Source organism: Gracilinanus agilis, chromosome 6 (genome assembly GCF_016433145.1).
Source record: "Gracilinanus agilis isolate LMUSP501 chromosome 6, AgileGrace, whole genome shotgun sequence".
Classification (NCBI taxonomy): domain Eukaryota; kingdom Metazoa; phylum Chordata; class Mammalia; order Didelphimorphia; family Didelphidae; genus Gracilinanus; species Gracilinanus agilis.
This window is the reverse complement of record NC_058135.1, coordinates 132,078,356-132,099,951: the sequence shown is the minus strand read 5'-3', so window position 1 is coordinate 132,099,951 and position 21,596 is coordinate 132,078,356. Positions and strand designations below refer to the sequence as shown.

Below are 21,596 nucleotides of genomic sequence, written 5' to 3'. Positions count from 1 at the left end.
AGCTACTGTTTCCAGCAAAGTTTTGGTGTTTTTTTGTTTTGTTTTTGAAGAGCGAAGCTTATAGTGTATCTTTGGAAGAATTTAGCACAAATAAAGTTTTAATTTACAATAAATGTTTTGACTTTTCAAAATAAATGCTTTCTATTTTTCAAGTTTCTCATATTTTAAAATATTCTGTGAATGCAAATAAGTGCTATATTTTAGAAGACTGATTAATCCATCAAAATGACAAAACTGTGAGAACATTGTATTATATAATTTTAGTTGGGTTAAAATAGTAGATGCAGCCAGATCTCAAATCTTCTTTTCTCTTATGTGCAGAAAGTAGGCAAAATGCCTAAAAAAAAAACTGGTGCAAGGAAGAAGGCTGAAAGCCGTCGAGAACGTGAAAAACAGCTAAGAGCAGCAAGAGGCAACATCGATTTAGCTAAACATCCATGTAATGCTTCAATGGTAATTCTTCCCCCCTCCCTCCATGTTCAGTCATATAAACATTTATTAGTACTTTTCTATGTACTAAGCTTTGTTCTAGACCCTTAGAATATAAAGACAAAAACTAAATAGTCACTGCCCTCAAGGCACTTAACCTGGTACTTGGTAGAGAAACATAGATTCATCATTATGGAATGATTACTTCATTTGTAACTGGGAGAAACAGATTTTGAGTAGAGGGTATCAGCTGAACTAAGCCTTGATGAAAGTTTTAAGAGGTAGAGGAAAGCAAGGAGAGCATCCTAGTCACAGAGGGATAGCTTATATAAAGACATTGGAATGCAGTGTTGAGTTTAGGGAAAAGTTGGTAGGTCATTTTGGCCAGAATATGGAATATGTAAAGGGATATAATATGAAATGAATCTAGAAAGATAAGCTGGAGCCAGATTGTGTAGGATTTGTGCCAGTTGAAGAATTTGTATTTTATTCTGGCATTAAGGAACCACAAAAAAAATTTTTTTAATAGGCGTTAGATTTGTGTTTTAATTGTAAAATTAATTTGGTTCCTGTGTGTTGAAGGATGAATTGGAGAAGGGAAAACTAGAAGCAAGAAGGTCAGTATGAGATAGTCACTGTAAGGAGAGAGAAGGGGATAGGCATAAGATATGCTATGAAGGTAAAATTGATAAGACTTGATTGGCTTTGGACAGGAGGGAGGGAAAAGCCAAAAATAATTACCAGATTGTGAATCTGTGTAGCTGGGGGTGCCCTCAATAGTAGTAGGAGTCAGCAGGAGGGATGGGTTTAGTGGAAATGTTATAAAGAGTTCTTTTTTTGACATTGTGAGTTTGTAATTCTGATGGAGAAGCCCAAAAAGCAGTTATTGATTCAGGACTAAAATTGAGAGAGGCTGAGGCAGAATATATGGTTTTGGGAGTCATTTACTTGTGTATAGATGAGAATTGGACCGGAGGAGTTGGTGAGATCATCCAGAATAAGAATATAGAAAGAGAAAACGGTTCAGGACAGATATTGATAAAGCCAGTTACTGTTATTTATAGCGTAAAATGAAAACAGTTCCATTATTTATGGTGTGCTGTCACATTTAATTTTAGTCTAGAATTTGAAGTCACAGAATGATGCCTGTGTTCATATATGTACATACCTATAATGTTTCCTACATTGATTGTATTTCATTCCATACTCTGTATAGTATCTAGCCTATGACATATGCTAAACAGAGCATCTAAATAAGAAAGGTTTCTTTTTTGATAGTTTAGAAAAGTTGTTCCCAAATAATGTTATATATCTTTATGGTGCTATTTGAGCTTTTCAAACAGTTCTTTAACCCGTAGCAATTAAAATTATCTCAAGAGACTGATTTTCTTAATTTTAAAGGAATTTATTAATTGATCAGTCAAAACAACCTAATTGTGGTCAAATGACCATAAAAAACAAACAGAAACTCCCGGCCGGCCCAGGTACATTTATCTATTTTGGGGAGCTCATTCTTCAGCGCCTCCCTTGACCATCGGAACACATCTTTAATTGATGGTAGACAATTAAGAGGTGGTCCATCAGACCCTTCCCAAAATGACAGGTGAGGATTTGCAGGTCAGCTTGAAAAAGTAGTATAGAACTTTTTCTTTCACCTGGAATCTATGAAAGGACCACATTCCTCAGAACAAAGAGAATGGCAAAAATCTATAGACCGAATAGAGCCACGTCCTGAGACCTGGGACCTGCTCAGGAATTCTCCTTAATATAGCATTTATAATCCAGGACCCTAATATAAAATTAATACAAGATATTAAAAAATTCTCATTAACTCTTGACATGATTTTAATAGGAACAGCAACAAAAAAAGACACATAGAATTAAGCTTAATTTTGAAAGCATTTTTATTTTTATACCATATTCATCTTGATAGCCCTTTCTTCCCTGCCAGTGCTCTCCCTTAAAGAAAACAGTTTAAGTTAAACTGAAATTACCTCTGCCAAGAGAAGGGAAATTTATTTTGTCATCAGTCATTTAGAACCAGAATCAAGATGGGTCATTAGGTTTAATCTGATTTCTAATGTTTTTTAGTATTGTATTAATTGTTCTTTTCTACTTTCTTTGTTCTGCTTCATTTCATAACCAACTTTCTTTGTGTCTGAATTTATCTTTATTTCTTAAGATGAAATGATATATTAATTTACCACCATAGCTTGTTCACTCATTCCCTGACCATTGGACACTTGCTTTGTTTATATTTTTGGACTACTACAGAATCCCCTCCAGGACTATTTTATTAATTTTTTTTTCAATTAGTAAGCATTCTTTTTCTCTTCTTCCAACTTCCTCTGCCTCCATTCAAAATTCAAAGAAGAAAAGTAGAAGAAAAACCTCTCAACAAATATGAATAGTTGGGCAAAACAAATTCTCCCTTTGGCCGTGTCCAAAAACATGACTCTTATCACCTCTCTATTAGGTGGTGGTAGCACATTTTATCATTGGCTGCTAGGATTCTTGGTTTATATTCTCTTACTGAACTCCTTGGGATATGTGCATCATGGGGAGATTAGTGGGTCAAAAGACATGAACTAGTTTCTCACATCATTCAAAGTTATTTTCTTGAATGATTGGATTAGTTTACAGCCTCAACACCAATATATAAATATATACCTGTCTTCCAGAGCCACTCTAGCATTGACTGTTTCTTTCTAATCATCTTGGCCATTCTGATTGCTATTGTGGTACCTGAGAATTGTTTTAATTTGCATTTCTTGCTATTAGTGACTTGGAGCAATGTTTTAATATGGGGGTTGGTATTTTGTTTTTCTTCTTTTGAAGTCTTTTTAAAATATACTTTGACTGTTAAATGGGAGGGAGACCCCTGTGTTATAATGTGGACGGATGATCAGGATTTTGCTTCCACCTGATCTATCTCCCTCTTGGACAGAGAGGCAAGATGTCTGGACCCTCCCTGTCCTGGACCAGTACAATTCAGTTGAGAAGGTAAATACAGCCACTGAGACAGGGATAAAGGAATACCTTAGGTGATGATGTAAAAGTTTAGCTGGGGGTTTTTCTTAACCTCGCCTCTCCAAGGTGTCCTGTCTTGAATAAGAAACCTGACCTAGAAGAGAGATCAAGATGGGCAACTGGGATATTTTGCGTTACCCTGTATAGTAAAATCTCTCTCCAGGATAAACCCTTACGCAACAATCTTTTCCTTCCCTACATAGTAAATCTGAGTGCTTTCCTGTATATTTTATGGTTATTTATTAAATAAAGGATCATAAGGGTGAGGTTAGGGAAAGAGAGTTATTAGGGTTTCCTATCTAATGATACCAATCAATGGCAAGTCCTTCAGCCTCAGCTAAAGCCTGGCTGGCTTGGAAATCTCTTTGTCAGATGTTTCTTTCCCTATGCTAATTAATTCTAGGTTAAATCTCAAAAGAGTAAGTCTCTGGTTAGTAGTTGGCATAGGTGAGAGGTCTGTTTTCAGAACTGATCCAGCCTACTGTCAGAGTAAACCCTTCAGAGCTTCCTGTCAGGTAAACTGACAGTTTGAGGGTCCACTCAAGTCTTTATTCCTGAACAGGAGCAATGGCAGGGATTCAGTAGTTGTCAGGGTAAGGTAGGAATCTCTCATGAATGGGTCTAGGAGCTGCTCTCTCACACAGTCCCTGAGCACTCCCCCTCCTCCTGAGAGTTCTTTGTTCTCCCAGAAGCCCCTCCTCTCAAGGTTCCAACTGACTCCTCTTCTCTGTTTCACCACATTCCATTCCATGCTCTTGCAAAATTCCCTTTCCTCATGACTCTTTTCAATTGGTTTAGCATGGAAAAGGTTATATTTAATTTAAAGAGTTTTGGCAAAATTAGATTCCAGTATTGCAATATTAGAGTCACAAGTGCAGATATTTAATTTATGAGCTTATTACTTAATTATGTTCTTCCTAATAAAGATATTTCCAGTATTTTAACTTAATTTTAAGTTCACTGATGATTTGGATTTTTTAAGCTATATACTCTGCTGAAACATTAGAAGTACAGCATCAGGATCTACAGGGTCCCCCTCCCCAACATCTTGTTCTCATAGCAGTCTTATTGTACATCAGAGAGATCATAGGATACTTAAGTTTTGCCATTTCCCATCCTATCCATTTCAAAGTTACATTGGTGGGTGGGGAGGGAAGATTTAAGGTAATAAGCTTATCAACATTTTTTGGTCTCTTTTATGTTTGGGATACTATTCTGATTCTTGGAGACTTGGAGTGGCTTTTCTCTGAAAAACTGGGTAGCAAAGTCTCAGTCTCCTTGGAATCCAAGGGTTAAAGAATAGGCACTGCTCTGGCTTACCAGGATTTAAGGAGCTACTGATTTTTTTGTGGGTGGTACTTCTGGGGGCAAGGGAGAACCCTAACTCAAAGTCTGTCTCCAACTTCCAAGGAACCCCTGGCCTTTTGTTTCCTTTGTCTATAACCTTTAATTTCATACTTTAAGAAATGGCTGAAGCCTAGCAGAGAGGGCATGCTGGGTTTAAAATGTTGTGTCCAAAAGTACCTATAGATGATTAAGCTATATTTGATCAGCAGTAGTCAGAGGTAAGAAAAGGGGAGATAGTGAGTAGTGTGTTATATTTCTTTATTTTATCTAACTTTCAGCTTTTCATTTTCTACCTCTCTAGATCTCTCTGCATTCATGAATGTCTTTCAATTGTAAGAGGGAGATTTTAGGTATTTTTAGATATATAAAGTGTGGCCGCCAGGAATCAACAGTTCAGATTGATTCCGTGATTAAAATAGACCCAAGTCAGGATTGGGTTAAAGGTAGTTTATTTACAATTAGGAAGGTAAAAGGTAGGGACATAGAGAGAGGGAGAGGATAGTCCAGGCCTGCAGAGGCCTGGATGGAGAGAGAAGGTTAAAAGGCTAAATAAATGAGGCTACAAGCCACAAGGCCTAGCAATCAGATAGGCTAGAGCCTACTTAAAGGTAGAGGTTGGAAATGCCAAGGTAGGCCCAAGAAGTCAGCCTAACTTACCCATGTGACCATTCAGAGTAGAAGCTGCCTGAGGTCTCATACAAGATCCTTCAGCAACAAGTTCAAAGCAGAAACTGCCTCAGCAGGAAGTAACCAACATACTTGAAGAGATAGTGTCTTTTGTCACTTCCCGTGGGTCCACCTCTAATTCAGGTGGACAAATGGCAGCCTCTACACTGATTTGGACTGCCCAAAGGGCAGTCCCTTGTTCTTGATTTGTTATTTATTGTCACCTGTGGGTAACTCATCTCCCCTCCCCACTAAGGGAGGTGGGGATGACATCATCTCTATGCCTAGGGTAAGTAGAGTTTGACTATGAATGGGCTAGAGCTAATTCTACTGTTTACAGAGAGATGCCTGAAGAATCTACATTTAATCAAGAGATCCAGAATGAACTTTGGGTTGCAATTGATTGAGTTAATGGGGTTTGTTGCATCAAGCAATCCAGAATGAACTTTGGGTACAACTGATTGGACTGATGGGGTTTGAACAGCTACTTTAATTGTACATGTTATATCAATAGGGGACTGCCCCCAATTGGTTTCTTGTCAATGCACTTAGCAAACATTGGTTTTGCTTTCTCTCTCTTCCATTCCCCTCTTATCTCTAACTAGTGTAGTTAGAAGACCTTTGTGAGTATAAGATGATTATGTAAAATGATCACTTGGGGTGACTAGGTACCCAATGATCATCAGTGGGGACTGCGTAAATAGAATTAGCTCTAGCCCATTCATAGTCAAACTCTACTTACCCTAGGCATAGAGATGATGTCATCCCCACTTCCCTTAGTGGGGAGGGGAGATGAGTTACCCACAGGTGACAATAAGTAACAAATCAAGAACAAGGGATTGCCCTTTGGGCAGTCCAAATCAGTGTAGAGGCTGCCATTTGTCCACCTGAATTAGAGGTGGACCCACGGGAAGTGACAAAAGACACTATCTCTTCAAGTATGTTGGTTACTTCCTGCTGAGGCAGTTTCTGCTTTGAACTTGTTGCTGAAGGATCTTGTATGAGACCTCAGGCAGCTTCTACTCTGAATGGTCACATGGGTAAGTTAGGCTGACTTCTTGGGCCTACCTTGGCATTTCCAACCTCTACCTTTAAGTAGGCTCTAGCCTATCTGATTGCTAGGCCTTGTGGCTTGTAGCCTCATTTATTTAGCCTTTTAACCTTCTCTCTCCATCCAGGCCTCTGCAGGCCTGGACTATCCTCTCCCTCTCTCTATGTCCCTACCTTTTACCTTCCTAATTGTAAATAAACTACCTTTAACCCAATCTTGACTTGGGTCTATTTTAATTACGGAATCACAATATCTTTGACCCTACACTTCCACAAGTCTATTGAGTAGTTCTTTTACTAGCTAAATCTCTAGTAAAAACGTGTTTATTTTCACTGATTTTCGATAATCATAGATATCATCACACTAGATATGGTGGTGGTTGTCCTTGGCCCTATTCATCTCTTTTTTTTCTCTAAAATTCCCAGGAAGGAATTGTTCGAATTGGAATTAGCATAAGATATGAGGAGTCAGAACTTGAGTCTCCCTACTCTGACCATTCTCAGCTTTAGTTTTTTTTGTTTTTTGTTTTTTTTTGGTCAGGATCACTAATAGTCTCCATCATTCATTCCTTCTTATTTTCCTTCAAACCTTAGCCCAGGTCCTGCTTTCTCTGTGAAGTCTTCTTTAATATTCCCCTACCAGCATAGTGTTCTTTTCCTCATATTACTAGGTCTTATACTCATCCATGTATCTCTCATATATTCCTCATGGGATGTAACTTTGTCTAAGGCTAGAACCATATTTCTTCTTTTTATCATTAGTGTCTAGCACTTTCCTTGCACAGTGTATTAAATGTTACATTTGTTGAATTTCAGTTATGTTGATATTCCTTCTCTAATTTTTTCTGTTTCTCCTATAACTGTGCTAGGTTTCTACTTCAGTCTTATGGTTTTCCCAAGGTACTCCTTTATGTTCCAGTATACCACTGTCTGCCATTTTTTGTAGATGTCACTTCCAGAGGAATTTCTTTGTTTTTTATAGCAGATATGACTTGGAAGAGTATAGGCCAATAATTTCTGGACTTGGTTGGGATTTTTCAAAGATGTAGTAAAGTAGCATTTGATGTAGCCTCATCTCTTGCCTTTTTGAAAAATCTTTCCTTATTTACTGTGACATGCTGAGCTATCCTGGCTTTCTCTTACCATCTTACCATCCCTCTTAGAATCAATACTGAGTATTAGTTCCAAGGCAGAAGAGTGATACAGGCTAGGCCAGTGATGGGCAAACTTTTTAAAAAGAGGGCCAAAGGAAAGGAAATACTCATCCGACAGTCTGTTTCTAAGGCAACTCATTGTATTGTATCCTACTCATTGTATTCGTCAGATTAGGAATAATGTCTTGCAGCTGGATAGAACATTTCAGGCTCCCCCCTTCCACCCCCATCTGGCCCACTGGCTGTAGTTTGCCCATCACCGGGCTGGGCAATGGGAGTTAAGGGACTTGCACAGGGTCACACAGCTAGGAAGTGTCTGAGGTTAGATTTGAACCCATGACCTCCTGTCTCTAGGCCTGTCTCTCAATCCACTGAGTCACCTAACTGCTCCCTCATCTCTTTTTTATAGTCCGTTTCCTTCTATTGCATTATTTTAATGTCTTATGTATCAAAATTATGATACAACCTTTATAAATTCTCATGACCCTTTTATGCTAATAGAAAAAGATTTTTCAATGTATTTTTTTTTCCCCTTACAGGAATGTGATAAGTGTCAAAGGTAAAAATTTATTCATTATTTTTTCTTTGTACAATTCATTATGAAGTTTGCACTTTGTTTTTATAATTAGTTGACTTCACTCTTTATTTTTATTTCACATGACAAGACGACAGAAGAATAGAGCATTTTGTTACTTTTGTAATTCTGTACAGAAGTTACCAATTTGTGCACAATGTGGTAAGTATGTACGACAAAGGACACATCTCTTTTTCTTTATAGAGCATTCTGTTTGTAGTACTAAAAAGTTTTTACCTGAACATGAATGTTCTCCACAAGCAATCTTATCATAAGGACCCGTTTCATCGATAAACCTAATGTTAAAATACATTGCTTTTTGACTGGCAGAAAAATACCTAAGAATTAGTAAAATGTTGGAAGGGCCAAACTACTTTTTTTAAAAGAAGAATTGAAGTTTATTGTGACTAATATCCTAAGTCAGATTTATAGAGATCCACTTATTCGGAAATCCTGATCTCCTTTGTTAAAAAACCTGTCCATCTGTTGGGTAAGAAGTAGAGGCTTTTTGCATTTCTCTAATTATTAGTAATTTTCAATATTTTTTTTTGATGTGACTATTAATAGCTTAGAAAAAAATTCAAATCTTTTGAATTATATTGTTTTTGTTGCTACTAGTGGTGTTTATTTTTCCCCAAACACTTTATGTCTTAATATGAATTCTAAGAAGAGTAACCAAGGGATGGGCAGTTGGGGTAAAGTGACTTGCCAGGGTTACATAGTTAGGAAGGGCCTAAGGCTAGGACCTCCCAGTTCCAGGCCTGGTGCTTTATTGTGCTACCTAGCTGTCCCTTGCTGCCAGGATTTAGCAGATGCTCTTGAAGATTCTTCAAACCCCTGTACTTCCCTGCCTGTTTTCAGTTTAGAATTGAGCAGAATATGCTACTTCCCATAAATAATAACAATAGCACTAGTTATGAAAGGTTATTCAGCCTAAAAATATAAGCAGGTTTAAAAAGGATTTAGATGCATTCATGAGTGATAGTTACAGATTGGGAAAGGAGTTAGAAGTATAAGGGCATAACTTTTAAAGGTAATGTTTTGGAGAACTATTTATCATACTGTCACACAAACTATTTTATTGTCATTTTTAGAGCTAGGAGCAAGAAAAGTAAGTTGAAGGGATCATTGCTCCATCATGTGAGTTCATTTAGAATATAGTGTCTTCAGGGATGTGAATCTCTCGGATAAGGGCGCTGATGTTAAAAGGATGATTGAGAGGTCAATTTACTGACTTTTTTTGTTAGGAATATCATCGTAATGAGTAAAAGATTATAATTACATAGGTAGTATTGGAGAATTGGAATAATGGGAAGGAAACATTTTAACTATATATACTGTACCTGCGGATGTTCTTACTTGGTGTCAGAAGTATGGGAGTGTTGGGTAGCTGCTGTATAGAATTTATTTTCTGTTACATCTTTTATCCCTACCATTGTTCTTGCCTATCCTAAGGGTTTTATTCCATAAGCAGGCAGAGATGTTGTAAAAATGTTTCTTTTTTTTACATCTTTTCATTTTAATTCTTTTTGAGAGTTTAGAAATGTTATGTGAGATTTATATAGTCCTTAATGGCTTACATAGCACTTTCCCTTACGTTTTCTTTGTCATCCTACTAGGCTGCAGACTGGGGTTTTCATTTTGTCAGTAGTGATTCCCATTGACTTCTTCTGGGGTCATTGGTCTCAACACAAATCTATAATAGTTTTTTTATGCTCCCTCAGGCTCTACTTGAAAATTTCTATTGTCAAGCCTATAGAGTTAAAAATTTTTTTTTCTGAAATGGGTAGTATGGCTAATCAGACATATAAATTCACAGTGAATAAACTATAAATGTTCTTTGTCTTTTTTCAGACTTGAGATGTGCTGCAAAATGAAGTTAACAATACTATTAAGCCTAACCATTTTTATATGAAATAAAATGTGAAATTAACAGGACTTTTTAAAAAATTGAGGCATTTTCATAGAATCTTAAATGTGGAATGGAAGTTTAAGCTCGAATAATCCAATCTAACTGCAGAAAAAAATGGCAAACTACTATATTAATCTTTGCTAAGAAAACTCTAAAACTGGGGTCACAAAGAGTCGGACATAACTGAAACAACTGAAAAACAACAGAAAACCCAGTCTAGACATTTTCGAGATGAGGAAACAGTTCCACAGAGATTGTAACTTGTCACATAGGTAGTAGTTAATGGGAAAGATAGATCTAAAACCCATGTCTCCTGATTCCCAGGCTGTTGTTTTTCCCCCCATACTACCAAGCTAAACATTATGTTGGGTAGTAAACATAACAAAAATAAATGATTTTTAAATAGTAACGAGTATATTTTTAAGTATGGCATATACAATTTCAGTCTTTGTGTCACAAAATGTGCAATATCTATACTAGATCATAAAATTATCCATAAACTTATATTTGGTTTGATTTTGCCTGTAAATAACTTGTATAAAATGTTTATTTAGATTTACTAATATTACTTATCTTGAAAGAACTCCCACACACAGTTAAATATTTTAGTTTATAACTACTCTCCTACTCACTCAGATAAGTAATAAAGAATATTGATTTAATTTATTTTCCTCCTGGATTATCTTCTGTAGGAGAGTAGACTGAGGAAAAAAATTTGGGTTAGTAGATATTTTTGTACTATTCTTCAAGGCTAATTTAAAACCTTAATTTTTTTTTTAATACAGGAAAAACAAAATGTATGATGAAGTCTTCAGATTGTGTCATAAAGCATGCTGGTGTATACAGTACTGGCCTTGCAATGGTGGTAAGCTTTTTATAATATTATCTTTTAAAGTAAAACAGTATTTAGGACAGCACATCATTCCAATGGAAATTATTTTTCTAAGACTGATATCAAAGTAATCTGTCTCTCTGTACAAGTCACTCTTAATTATCAATGTTGTAGATTATTCATGGAAAAAAACCTTTTACTCTCCAGATAATTTGCTTTATTACTTATATGCAGTTTCTCTTTGTTGTTATGGTCAAGGAATGCAAATCCTGTTAAATAATAGTAATAATATTATAGGAAGATGTATTTCGTCTATGCTTTGCTTATTAGTGAAAGTTACGTTTTGATTTAATAAAAGATTTTCAGCTAAGTATTTTTAAATTTACTAAGAGCCTTAACCATGACTTAAACCCTTAGTTAAATAAATAGTTAATTTAGTCTAGTCAGGAACAAAAGGATTTATAGCTAGGGCCATTTTAGAAAACTTGCCTGCCCTCTCTTCTCTTCTTCCTCTGTCTTCTCTCCTACAGTAATCTCATCAGCCCCATTGGGTTCAGTTACCTCTGTGGAGATGATTCCCAGATTTATATATACCAACCTCTTTCCTGTTTTACAATCTTACATCAACAGCTTGTCTTGGATATTTTGAACTAAATTCTCTCAGACTTCATATCTCTAAGATAAAGAACTCCCCTTTTCCTTAAATTCTCTTCTTTCTTCTTTCCTTATTACTGTCATGGGTACTACTATTAACCCAGTAACTTAATCTTAAAACCTTGCTGTTATCCTTGATTCTTTACACTATCTCACTTCCCATATGCAATGATTTGCCAAGTCCTATTGATTTCACTTTTGTAATATCTCTTATATCTGCACCCCTCTCTCCTCTGACTCCTCCCCATCCTGGTGCAGGCATCTGGACTTTTACAATAGAATCCTAGTTGGTCATCATGTCTTCTCCCTACTGTAGTTCAGCCTCCATCAGCTGGCAGAGCAGTACTTTCCAAAAGGCAGGTCTGACCATATCACCCTCCTACTTAGTAAACTTCTGTGACTCACTCCCTATTATCTCCAGGATCCAATGTAAAATCCTCCATTTGATTTGACAGTCTTTACAACCTTGCCCTTTCCTACCTTTCTGGTCTCTCCTCTCTACACTATGATCCAGCAACAGTAGTCTTATTATTATGCTCATATGACACTCTCACATTTTTATCTTTTTGAAAACAAAACTTTTCTATATATTGTCAGTGGGAAAAAGACTTTTTTGGTAAAAATCCCCCTTAGGGTTAACTTTATAGGCATATTCTCTTATGAGAAAATTGATGAAATAATTCCATATTGGGCCATTCACTTGTCAGAATCAGTAGTGTCCAAAAAGTCATCTTTTGCATTCTCTGCTCCCAAATAATATTGCCAGTGTTATTCATTAGTAAAGTAGTTTCCATGATGTCTTAGAAGAATGTGTCCAATTGCCCTAACCTTTAAAAAAAAATTCTTTTTTTCAGTTATTTTTCCTACCTCCTGTCTCTTCCCTTACTGGAAGAAAAGAAAAAACCTCCAAAAACTTTGTAATACATCTTACATAGTCAAGCAAAACAAATTCTCATATTGTAAAAAACATCTTTTTAAAAAATTCCCTAAGGTGTATGAATGGGAAATATAATTACTTCCATTTAGTAGATGGACAAACCAATAAAACCATTTAAATATAATCACACATAATTAGGGCATATATCTAGTAAAGTGCTGTATTTCAGAATTATGGCTCTTTTAGTGGCATATGCATTAGCATTCTACTTTAAAAGCTAAAAACATTCGGCAGATTTACTGTTCCGTGTATTGTTACCACTGTACAAGATCGAAAGGTTTTCTTTAGAAGAATATTTATTATGTGCACTCTCTTAGCCTGGAATAAAGCTAGAGTAACTTATTTTAGGGTTTGGTTTGTATTCAATTTTATCCTTGTCAACTAAGAAGCAGCATCCTAAGTGAAAATTTAAGAATATCAGTCATCTTTTTAAACAACATTTTAAGCATTTTATCTCACTTATTCCAGAATAGCTTCATTATCTTCTTTTAAAATATAAAATATACTTTTTTGAAAGTTAAAAATGCTAATGCTAAATTATAAGAAGTCTTACCAAAGAAGAAGTACATAGACTACCACATCAGAATTAGAATTTATTTTGAGGGATACAAGTGAAGGAGCCATTGTACCTAGCCTCTCACTTTGATTTAATATTGTATACATTCTATGTGCGTATCTAATATGGAATGGATGAATAGGCTGCCAGATTCATGGATTTTATTCTGCTAATATTGTCCTAGTTTCAAGTAGTCTGCATGTGGTGAGCGATTGCTAATGTTTCTCAGGCATGATATTTCATTTGTGTTGTAGGTGAGCTATCCTGCTGTGACACTATTTATTGGCATTGAGAACAGATGAATTATCACACCCATAGGATTTGAAATGATTAGTGGGCAAAAATTAATATTTTCTCCCTCTAATTCCAGGGTGCAATCTGTGATTTCTGCGAAGCTTGGGTTTGCCATGGTAGGAAATGTCTGAGTACACATGCTTGTAGCTGCCCTCTTACTGATGCAGAATGTGTTGAATGTGAAAGAGGTGTATGGGACCATGGTAAGTTATTAGAAATAAGGCAAAGTGAGGGGAAAAGATATTTGTTAGGTGTGTAAGATCTCTTTATAGCATTCTGAATGCCACTTACAAATATACTTACAGAGTTATGGTTAATGGAAATAATTTTATACCAGCTGTTGGCAGCTGTGTTAGTTCTTATGACAGTATGGAAAGGGACATGTGCCTTTAGTGATTGTAGGTACCAGTAATATCTACCCAGGCAGTAAGAATAAATAGACTTTTTAAGGAATTGTGAATATTGTGTAGGAGAGACAGGTGGCCAGTGGGAAAGAAGGGACACTGAGGTTTGTAAGCTTTCTCCCCTAAATTGTCTGACAGTTTTCATTGACTCTTATCAGAAGAGAAATTGTTTATAGATCACTACTTTTTCTAAACAGTGTCAGTTGTGTTTGCTTAACTTTACTATATCAATGTATTTGGGTGTTGTCTTGGGAACTTCCAACAGGAGGCAGAATATTCAGCTGCTCTTTTTGCCATAACTTCCTGTGTGAGGATGATCAGTTTGAGCATCAAGCTAGCTGCCAGGTTTTGGAGGCAGAAACATTTAAATGTAAGTAATTTCATCTAAGTTATTCTATCTATCCAAGGTACTCTCTTTTAGAGTGTTAACAGTTAGTGGAAAAAATAGCATGCTTATTATAAACCCTCCCATGAAACTATAAGTAGATATTAATTATCCATTATTGCATAAAACAGTTCAAAAACACATATCCTATTGACTCTAGATCACTAATGTCTCTGTAAATGAAACAACTTATTCTCCACAAATCTAGATACTTAGTTTGAGAAACAACTTATTTTCCACAAATCTTGATACTTAGTTTGAGAAGGCCGAGTTTGTTCATTTGAAGTACATTCAGAGGCTCATAGAGATTTGGTATCAAGAAATGCTTCCTAGATATGTTCCTTATCTCTGGCTTTAAAGTAAGTTCATCTAGTAAGGGATTTCTACAATCTTGTACCGTTTTTAGGCTAATAGACAAAATTTCAGAGAGTAAAGGAGTGTCTGGAATTATGAATCAACTGAGCTTTTTAGACACATTGTAAGAATATGTAGCAAAACACTTTTTTTTCCTTTGTGCATTTTATAGGACGTGGAATAAAAGGCAGGGAGCTGTGAATGATGAGGTTATAATTCTGTCATCTTTTAGTGGTGCAGTAAGAGACACAGCATAGCCCCAAAGCTCTGTAATCATCAGCGTCCCAAGAGGGAATGATCACCTTGTCATTGATGTGTAATATTAAAATTACTCTCATTGTAAATTCACAATGTTCCTCTCTTTGCAATAATTAATTCTTAAAAGCTTTCTTTTTCTCTGCTCTCTGGTTTATTTTCTTCTCCATTTTCTCACCAGTCGCTGGTGGAGCAGAGAATATTTTCCTTGAAATGCTATCCCATGCTTGCATGTTATTTCAACAAGTATAAATTACTTTTATCCCTCACTTGGTTGAATCCCATAATTTATACATTTGACATTATGACTAATTGTGGGAGTCTTTAATTTGTACTATGACAACATTCTTGAGAGTTTCCCAAACCAGATAAAATGTAATTGGGAAATAGTAAAATAAATAAAAATATAATGAAGCATAAATAACAGTACATTTCAAAACTAAGTCAATATGTAATTATGGGGATCATTATGTATGGATTAGTGGCCTCTGTTTCTGTTTGGGTTTGACACTATATTGCATTATAGAATGTTTTATATATTCATAATCCTGGTTCTAAGACATGTATATTTAGTTGCACTGTACATGTTAAAAATATGCTGCAAAGGGGGCAGCTGGGTAGCTCAGTGGATTGAGTCAGGCCTAGAGACGGGAGGTCCTAGGTTCAAATCTGGCTTCAGACACTTCCCAGCTGTGTGACCCTGGGCAAGTCACCTGACCCCCATTGCCTACCCTTACCACTCTTCTGCCTTGGAGTCAGTACTCAGTATTGACTCCAAGACAGAAGGTAAGGGTTTAAAAAAAAAATATGCTGCAGGAAGATACTTTTTAAAAATACAATTAGGTGAAAAAAAGTCAAGGTGTTAAAATACTTTAAATCCGATTTGTCATTGGCCAATTTTCTTGACTTAAGAGTTAGTTAAGGGCATACTACGTAATGCCTGAGTTCAAATTCTGTGTCAGACACTAACTAAGCAGTAAGTCCTTTATGTAAAGAACTTAAAGCATTATAGAAATGCTAGCTGCTATTATTAATGCTAACATTGTTTTTCCAGCATACATAATGCAGCAGTGGAGAGGCAGGATTTAGCTGTTAGGCAGTATTCACTTAATAGCTGATTGCCAGGTAGACTTGAAGGGATAGATGCATCTGGGCAGTCCCTGTTTCCCTCCTGGCCCCTCACAAACTGCCACGTGGACCAGACTCTGGCCAAGACGTAGCTTAAATGTAAAGTGATCGCTATAACTGGGAGAGTGAAATTGACTAGAAATTGACTCAGCCATCAAATACTTAATCTCTTTGATAAGCACAAAGGCAGCCACTAAGAGAAATACCACTTTAGAGTATAAATGTGTTTGTGAAACATGGGGAGAGGGTAGTAGACTACAAGCTATATTGCCCAGCAAAATGGTTGTTTGGTTGTTGCAGTCATATCCAATCCTTCGTGGCTCTTTGGAGTTTCCTTAGCAAAAAACTGGAGTGCTTTTGTCATTTCCATCTCCAGTTCATTTTATATGAGGAACTGAAGTAAAAGGGGTTAAGTGACTTGCCCAGGGTCACCCAGCTGGTAAGTGTCTAAGACCAGATTTGAACTCAGGAAGGTGAATCTTCTCGACTCCAGGTCCAGCACTCTATCCACTTGCCCCCTACCTGCCCTGCCTAACAAAATAGGAAGGATCATTGGGGAAGAAGCCAAGTCTGCAGAAAACTTGATGTTGTACCCATCTAACCTAGTTGATCCCAAGAGTATAGCTATGACTGGAAGGAGGAAAAAAGGTTGCAAAATGGAACAGATCTGCCAGTGGTTCTCTGAAAAATAGTTTTGTACTCTTAACACCATAGTATTTAAAGTATTTTTCTGTCTGCTTCCAAATTCAGTGCTCTGTTTCCTTTCTTCACTCCTGTTTTGCTTTCTTTTTCTGTCCGCTTATCTTACATGGAATTGGCAAGGGGCACTGGTAGTATTTGTATCTGTAAAACCAGAGCCTTCTATCAGTAGTGTTATTTGGGGTTGCCCTTTAAAATAACCTAAATTATTTGTATGTGATTAAAGGCAAGGCCTTAGCTTGGATCAGAGAGGTAAAAGAGTGTTTTGGTACCCTTATAGATAAGTATCATGATGGTAGCAATTTGTTCAATACTAGCAAACTGGAGAAACCTGCAGTGACTGGAGAATAAGCAGAGTTCTAGAAATGAAAAAGATGTTTATGGATTTCTTTTTTCCTTTATTGAGGATTCCATCATAACTCTGTGCTTATATCTTCTAGTTTGTATTTTAGAATGATTAGAAGGTAGATAATGGATCTGAGGGTTCAACCTTAGATATAATTTTGTGGAAAATAGCAATGTCGGTTTTAGTTTGAAAATGACATAACTATATCTTTTCCCATAGGTGTTTCCTGTAATCGGCTGGGACAGCACTCATGCCTCCGCTGTAAGGTAGATATGGACTGGGGATTTTAGTTTAAGGTTTCCTTCATGATTCTAACTCTCAGCTACCAGTTCTTGGTTTGTTCATAAATGTTGTATTGCCGAAAGGAACTTGAGACAACTTCAGAAGTTGAGTTCTCTCGCTTTATATTATACATAAGGAAACATGAACCAAGAGAAGTTACAAGTGGTACAAGAGCAGAAGTGGGAACAAAAACTGGGTCTTCTGTATTCCATTCAAATATTCTTCCCATCATTTCTACTTCCACTGTGGAGGAAATCAAAACATACCATCCAGAATAATAGTCTTTAAATGCCATGTAAATAGACCATTTTTTCTCTTCTTTAGAAATATATTTGTTATTACCAGAAAGGAAAGATGTGCCTAGAATTAGGAAGACCTTAATTCAAATTTGATCTCAGATGCTATAGCAATATAGTTCTAAGCAAGTCACTTAACTTCTATTTCCTTAACAGTTTCCTCATCTGTAAAATGGGGGTCATAATAGTGTCTGTCTCCCAGGGTTGTTGTAGGATAAAATGAGATAGTATTTGTATAATGTTTTCTGGACCTTAATGTGTATATAAGTGTTAGTTATTATTATTTTAGCTTGTATTACACGTTACTGACAACGACTATTGTATTTAGCCTGCATTCTCTTCCCTCTCCCCAACCTATTCACTATTGTTGCCCTTAGACTAAGGGTTCTTTATGTTTGGGAGTGAGAGATGGGAATAGAATGAAGATAGGGATTAAACATTTATAAAGGTCCTACTACACATATATAAAGGATACTATACTAAGTGCTTCACAAATATTATCTCACTTGATCATCACAACCCTTGGAGGTAGGTTTTGTTATCCCCATTTTATAGTTGAGGAAACTGAGGCAGGATTTGAACTCAAGTCTTCTTGACTCTAGGTCTAGCTCTATTCACTGTGCTACCTAACTGCCCCTTATAGTTAGCATTTATTTAGTACTTTTAAGGTCCATGGGCTTCCTTTTGTTTGTTTATTTGCTTATTTATTTGGTATTTTGATAACTTAAAATAATTAATTTCCTTTGCAATCTTATACATGTTTGATGCATTTAAAAATATCATTCTGAGGAATCTATAGGCTTCGCTAGACTTCAAAAGGGGCCCATGATAAAAAAATAAAAAACATTTACCTTAAACATTTTTACATTGTCAAGAGTCACTTAGCCATTTTTCAGTGCAGTAAACTCATTCATTATTTTTTTACAAGGCCACATCGATTATTAACTTTTCCCATCTCTTTGGATCAGATTTGCTATTCGATAGTACAATTTCAATTTATAACTTCTGGTGGTTGCTTCAGTCCTGAGCATATGTTGTAATTGTGTGTGTGGGGGGGGGGGCGGGGAGACTTTAATGGTACTGAGTGCCTCTGTCTGTGGTATACTACATGCATGAATGAGACACTGCTCTGTGGTAAATTATAGTCTTAAATTATAATTTACTGGCACTGCACTGACTGATGCAGTTTTTGTTTCCCCTAAGAACCTCAATTGTATTTTATTCCCTCCCAGAAGGGAGATTTCTCTGACCATGTGAAAACTTTATTTCTCTCTGCTGTATCCAGACTTTTTTGTTAACTCGGTGAAAAGTAATATTGACTCATTTTTTCACTTTTTTCTTTTTAGGCTTGTTTTTGTGATGATCATACAAGAAGCAAAGTATTTAAGCAAGAGAAAGGAAAAGAACCTCCCTGTCCTAAATGTGGACATGAAACTCAAGAGACTAAGGATCTGAGCATGTCGAGTAAGACTCTTCTTAGCATGATAATGGAATGAGTTTACATACTTAGACATTATACTCAAATAGAACTTTTTTTAAACTTAGAGGATTCACCTGATTAAGATAATTGGACTTGGCAGCACTGTGCCAAAGTATGCATATGAGAATATTTCATAATTTTTCAGCTTACTAAATTTAGAAATAAGATCATTTTGAGGGGTAGCATTTGTGGTCAGCCATACGTTTGTCTGAGTTAATGCCATATTAAATATAGAAATTTAAGACTAAAGAATTGAGGTTCCTTTCCCCCAGCCCCCCTCAACTTCCTATTAATTTATGGTTAACTAGTAAATTCATGAGAAATATTTGGTGGTAATTTTAGGTTTGGTGAAATTCCAGGGCTATTTCCCAGTGCAGTCTTAGAATATTTGTTCATAATCATAGAATGAAAGGCATCATGGAACAGTGGAGAGAGCAGGCCACAGAGTTAGGAAGATCTGCCTCTGATACAGTTGACTGTATGACTGTGGGCAATTCACTTAACCTCTCAGTGTCCTCGGTACAAGGTCTGCAGAGAATTGCCAGGCTGCATTAGTAGAGGGTGTTTTTTTTCCAGGAGTTCCTTTCACAATGAAATTACATGTTCAATAAAAATGAAAAGGGGTATTAGGGCTAAAATGCACAACCCCTTCTTTGTATTTAAGAAGAAAATGAAAATATACCATATTTAACAAGCTTATATAACATGTGTAAAACTTTTGGGTTTTTGGTAAGCCCGAAGTAGGCCAAAGGTGTATGGAAATGCAGTTTGGAGTTTCTAAGAAATCCCTTAATCTTTTAAAGAACATGTTAAATGGAATTCTCCTATTAGCTATATAACTGACTTTTGTAATAATGTATAATTTAATCAAAAAAATGATATTTCTGTGATGAAATGAAAAACAGGAAGTATCTTTTTACAGCCCATTCCCCCCCATCTATTGCTTATCTTCTAGGCTAACCAGTTCTTGATTTGCTTTTCAGAGTTTTGCTTTTGAGGAAAAACCAGACAAATTGAGTGAATCTGTTCGCCACAATATCTTGTTCATTTATATGTGTCTAAAAAGAAAACTCTTACCTTTCCTAGTTTCAGTTCTAAGACAGAAGAGCAGTAAGGGTTAGGCAATGGGGGTTAAGTGGCTTACACAGGGTCACAAAGCTAGGAAGTGTCTCCTGCTTTCAGGCCTGGTTCCATCCATTGTGCAATCCAGCTGTTCCTCTGTCTTAAAAAAAAAAAAAGATAGTATATGAAGTCTGTCATATCCTGAGAGTAATACGAGTACAAATTAAAGAATGAACTTTTGTTGTACATCAAACCTAGTTAAAATACCAGCTTTTGCCACTCAACAAGACATTGGATTTGATACCTTGTATTATCTTAGTGTCCTTTTGATGTCTTCCCAAAATGGCTGTCTGCCATAGTATAGTTATGTATCTTCTGGTTTGGCAACAAATCAGCAATAGTGTCAACCTGGGGCCCAAAAGAAACAGATTTGGAGGCCCGTAAAAAGACCTTCCCTTGTCAGTTTCATTTGATGATAGAGGTGCCAATTCTCAGGATTAAATGATTTTTTTGCTATACATGTATTAATTGTTTGATGTGTATGTCTTACATGTGTGTCTATTACACACAGGGCATAAGCATTTAGCAAAGGATTTTAAATTTTATTGGGTGGTGTTGCCAAAAAGCAGCCTGTGTTTAAAATTATTTCATACATATTAGAAAAAAGATCTTGAAAAATGTCAGTGCTGAATTTATGCATACTCTTTTCTGTTGTAGCACGCTCCTTGAAATTTGGCCGGCAGACTGGAGGTGAGGAAGCAGATGGAGCTTCTGGATATGATGCCTATTGGAAGAATCTTGCATCAGGAAAGTATGGTGATACAGGATGCCAGGAAGAGGAAGACGATGACTATGAAGCAGAAGAGGATGATGAGGAAGACGAAGAAGGAGGAAAAGATTCAGATACAGAGACCACAGGCCTCTTCTCTAATTTGAATTTAGGAAGGACCTATGCCAGTGGCTATGCTCACTATGAGGAGCCGGAAGACTAGGAATTTACATTTGGGTGGCCTAGTATCTGACAGGAGCATGTGTGCGTGCGCGTGTGTGTATGTACGTTTGTGTTTGAATTGTGTATGGGGTTTTCAAAAGTAATAGTTAAGCCTTGTGCTAAAGGGTAGCTGTGCTTATTAGGGGGAAAGGGGCATAGAACTTTTATAGAAAATTCAAAATCAGGCTTGTAGCACAAGGAAAATGAGTTGAAAGGAAAATGATTGTTCTTGTTTACCCAAGTATTGAAGCATCATGGATGAAGTTATTCCTGATTATTGTGGCTTCACAACAGCCTGGAGATATGGAAATGGTGGTATAGGAAAATAATTGTATTTGTTGGAAATTAAATTGCCATTTTTCTTAACAGTGTCTAATTCTATCTTGTTATTTCATAAGCTATGTTATTATAGAAATTCATTAATGTATTTTCTTCCTTGTGTCGATAGATGCCAGAGTTCTGTTACATAATATATATTC

At 36.3% G+C, this 21,596-nt stretch overlaps 1 protein-coding gene across 1 annotated transcript in view; it reads left to right on the top strand.

Annotated features, from left to right (window-relative positions):
* ZNF330 (zinc finger protein 330) overlaps positions 1–21,596 on the top strand; it is a 26,056-nt gene extending 4,460 nt beyond the window's left edge. The window contains exons 2-10 of the mRNA XM_044680301.1: positions 322–453; positions 8,216–8,235; positions 8,342–8,412; positions 10,948–11,027; positions 13,512–13,638; positions 14,105–14,209; positions 17,226–17,272; positions 18,931–19,048; positions 20,844–21,596. Of these exons, the coding sequence (XP_044536236.1) occupies positions 334–453; positions 8,216–8,235; positions 8,342–8,412; positions 10,948–11,027; positions 13,512–13,638; positions 14,105–14,209; positions 17,226–17,272; positions 18,931–19,048; positions 20,844–21,118 (963 nt within the window). The 5' untranslated portion in view covers positions 322–333 and the 3' untranslated portion in view covers positions 21,119–21,596. The remainder of the gene's footprint in view (positions 1–321; positions 454–8,215; positions 8,236–8,341; positions 8,413–10,947; positions 11,028–13,511; positions 13,639–14,104; positions 14,210–17,225; positions 17,273–18,930; positions 19,049–20,843) is intronic.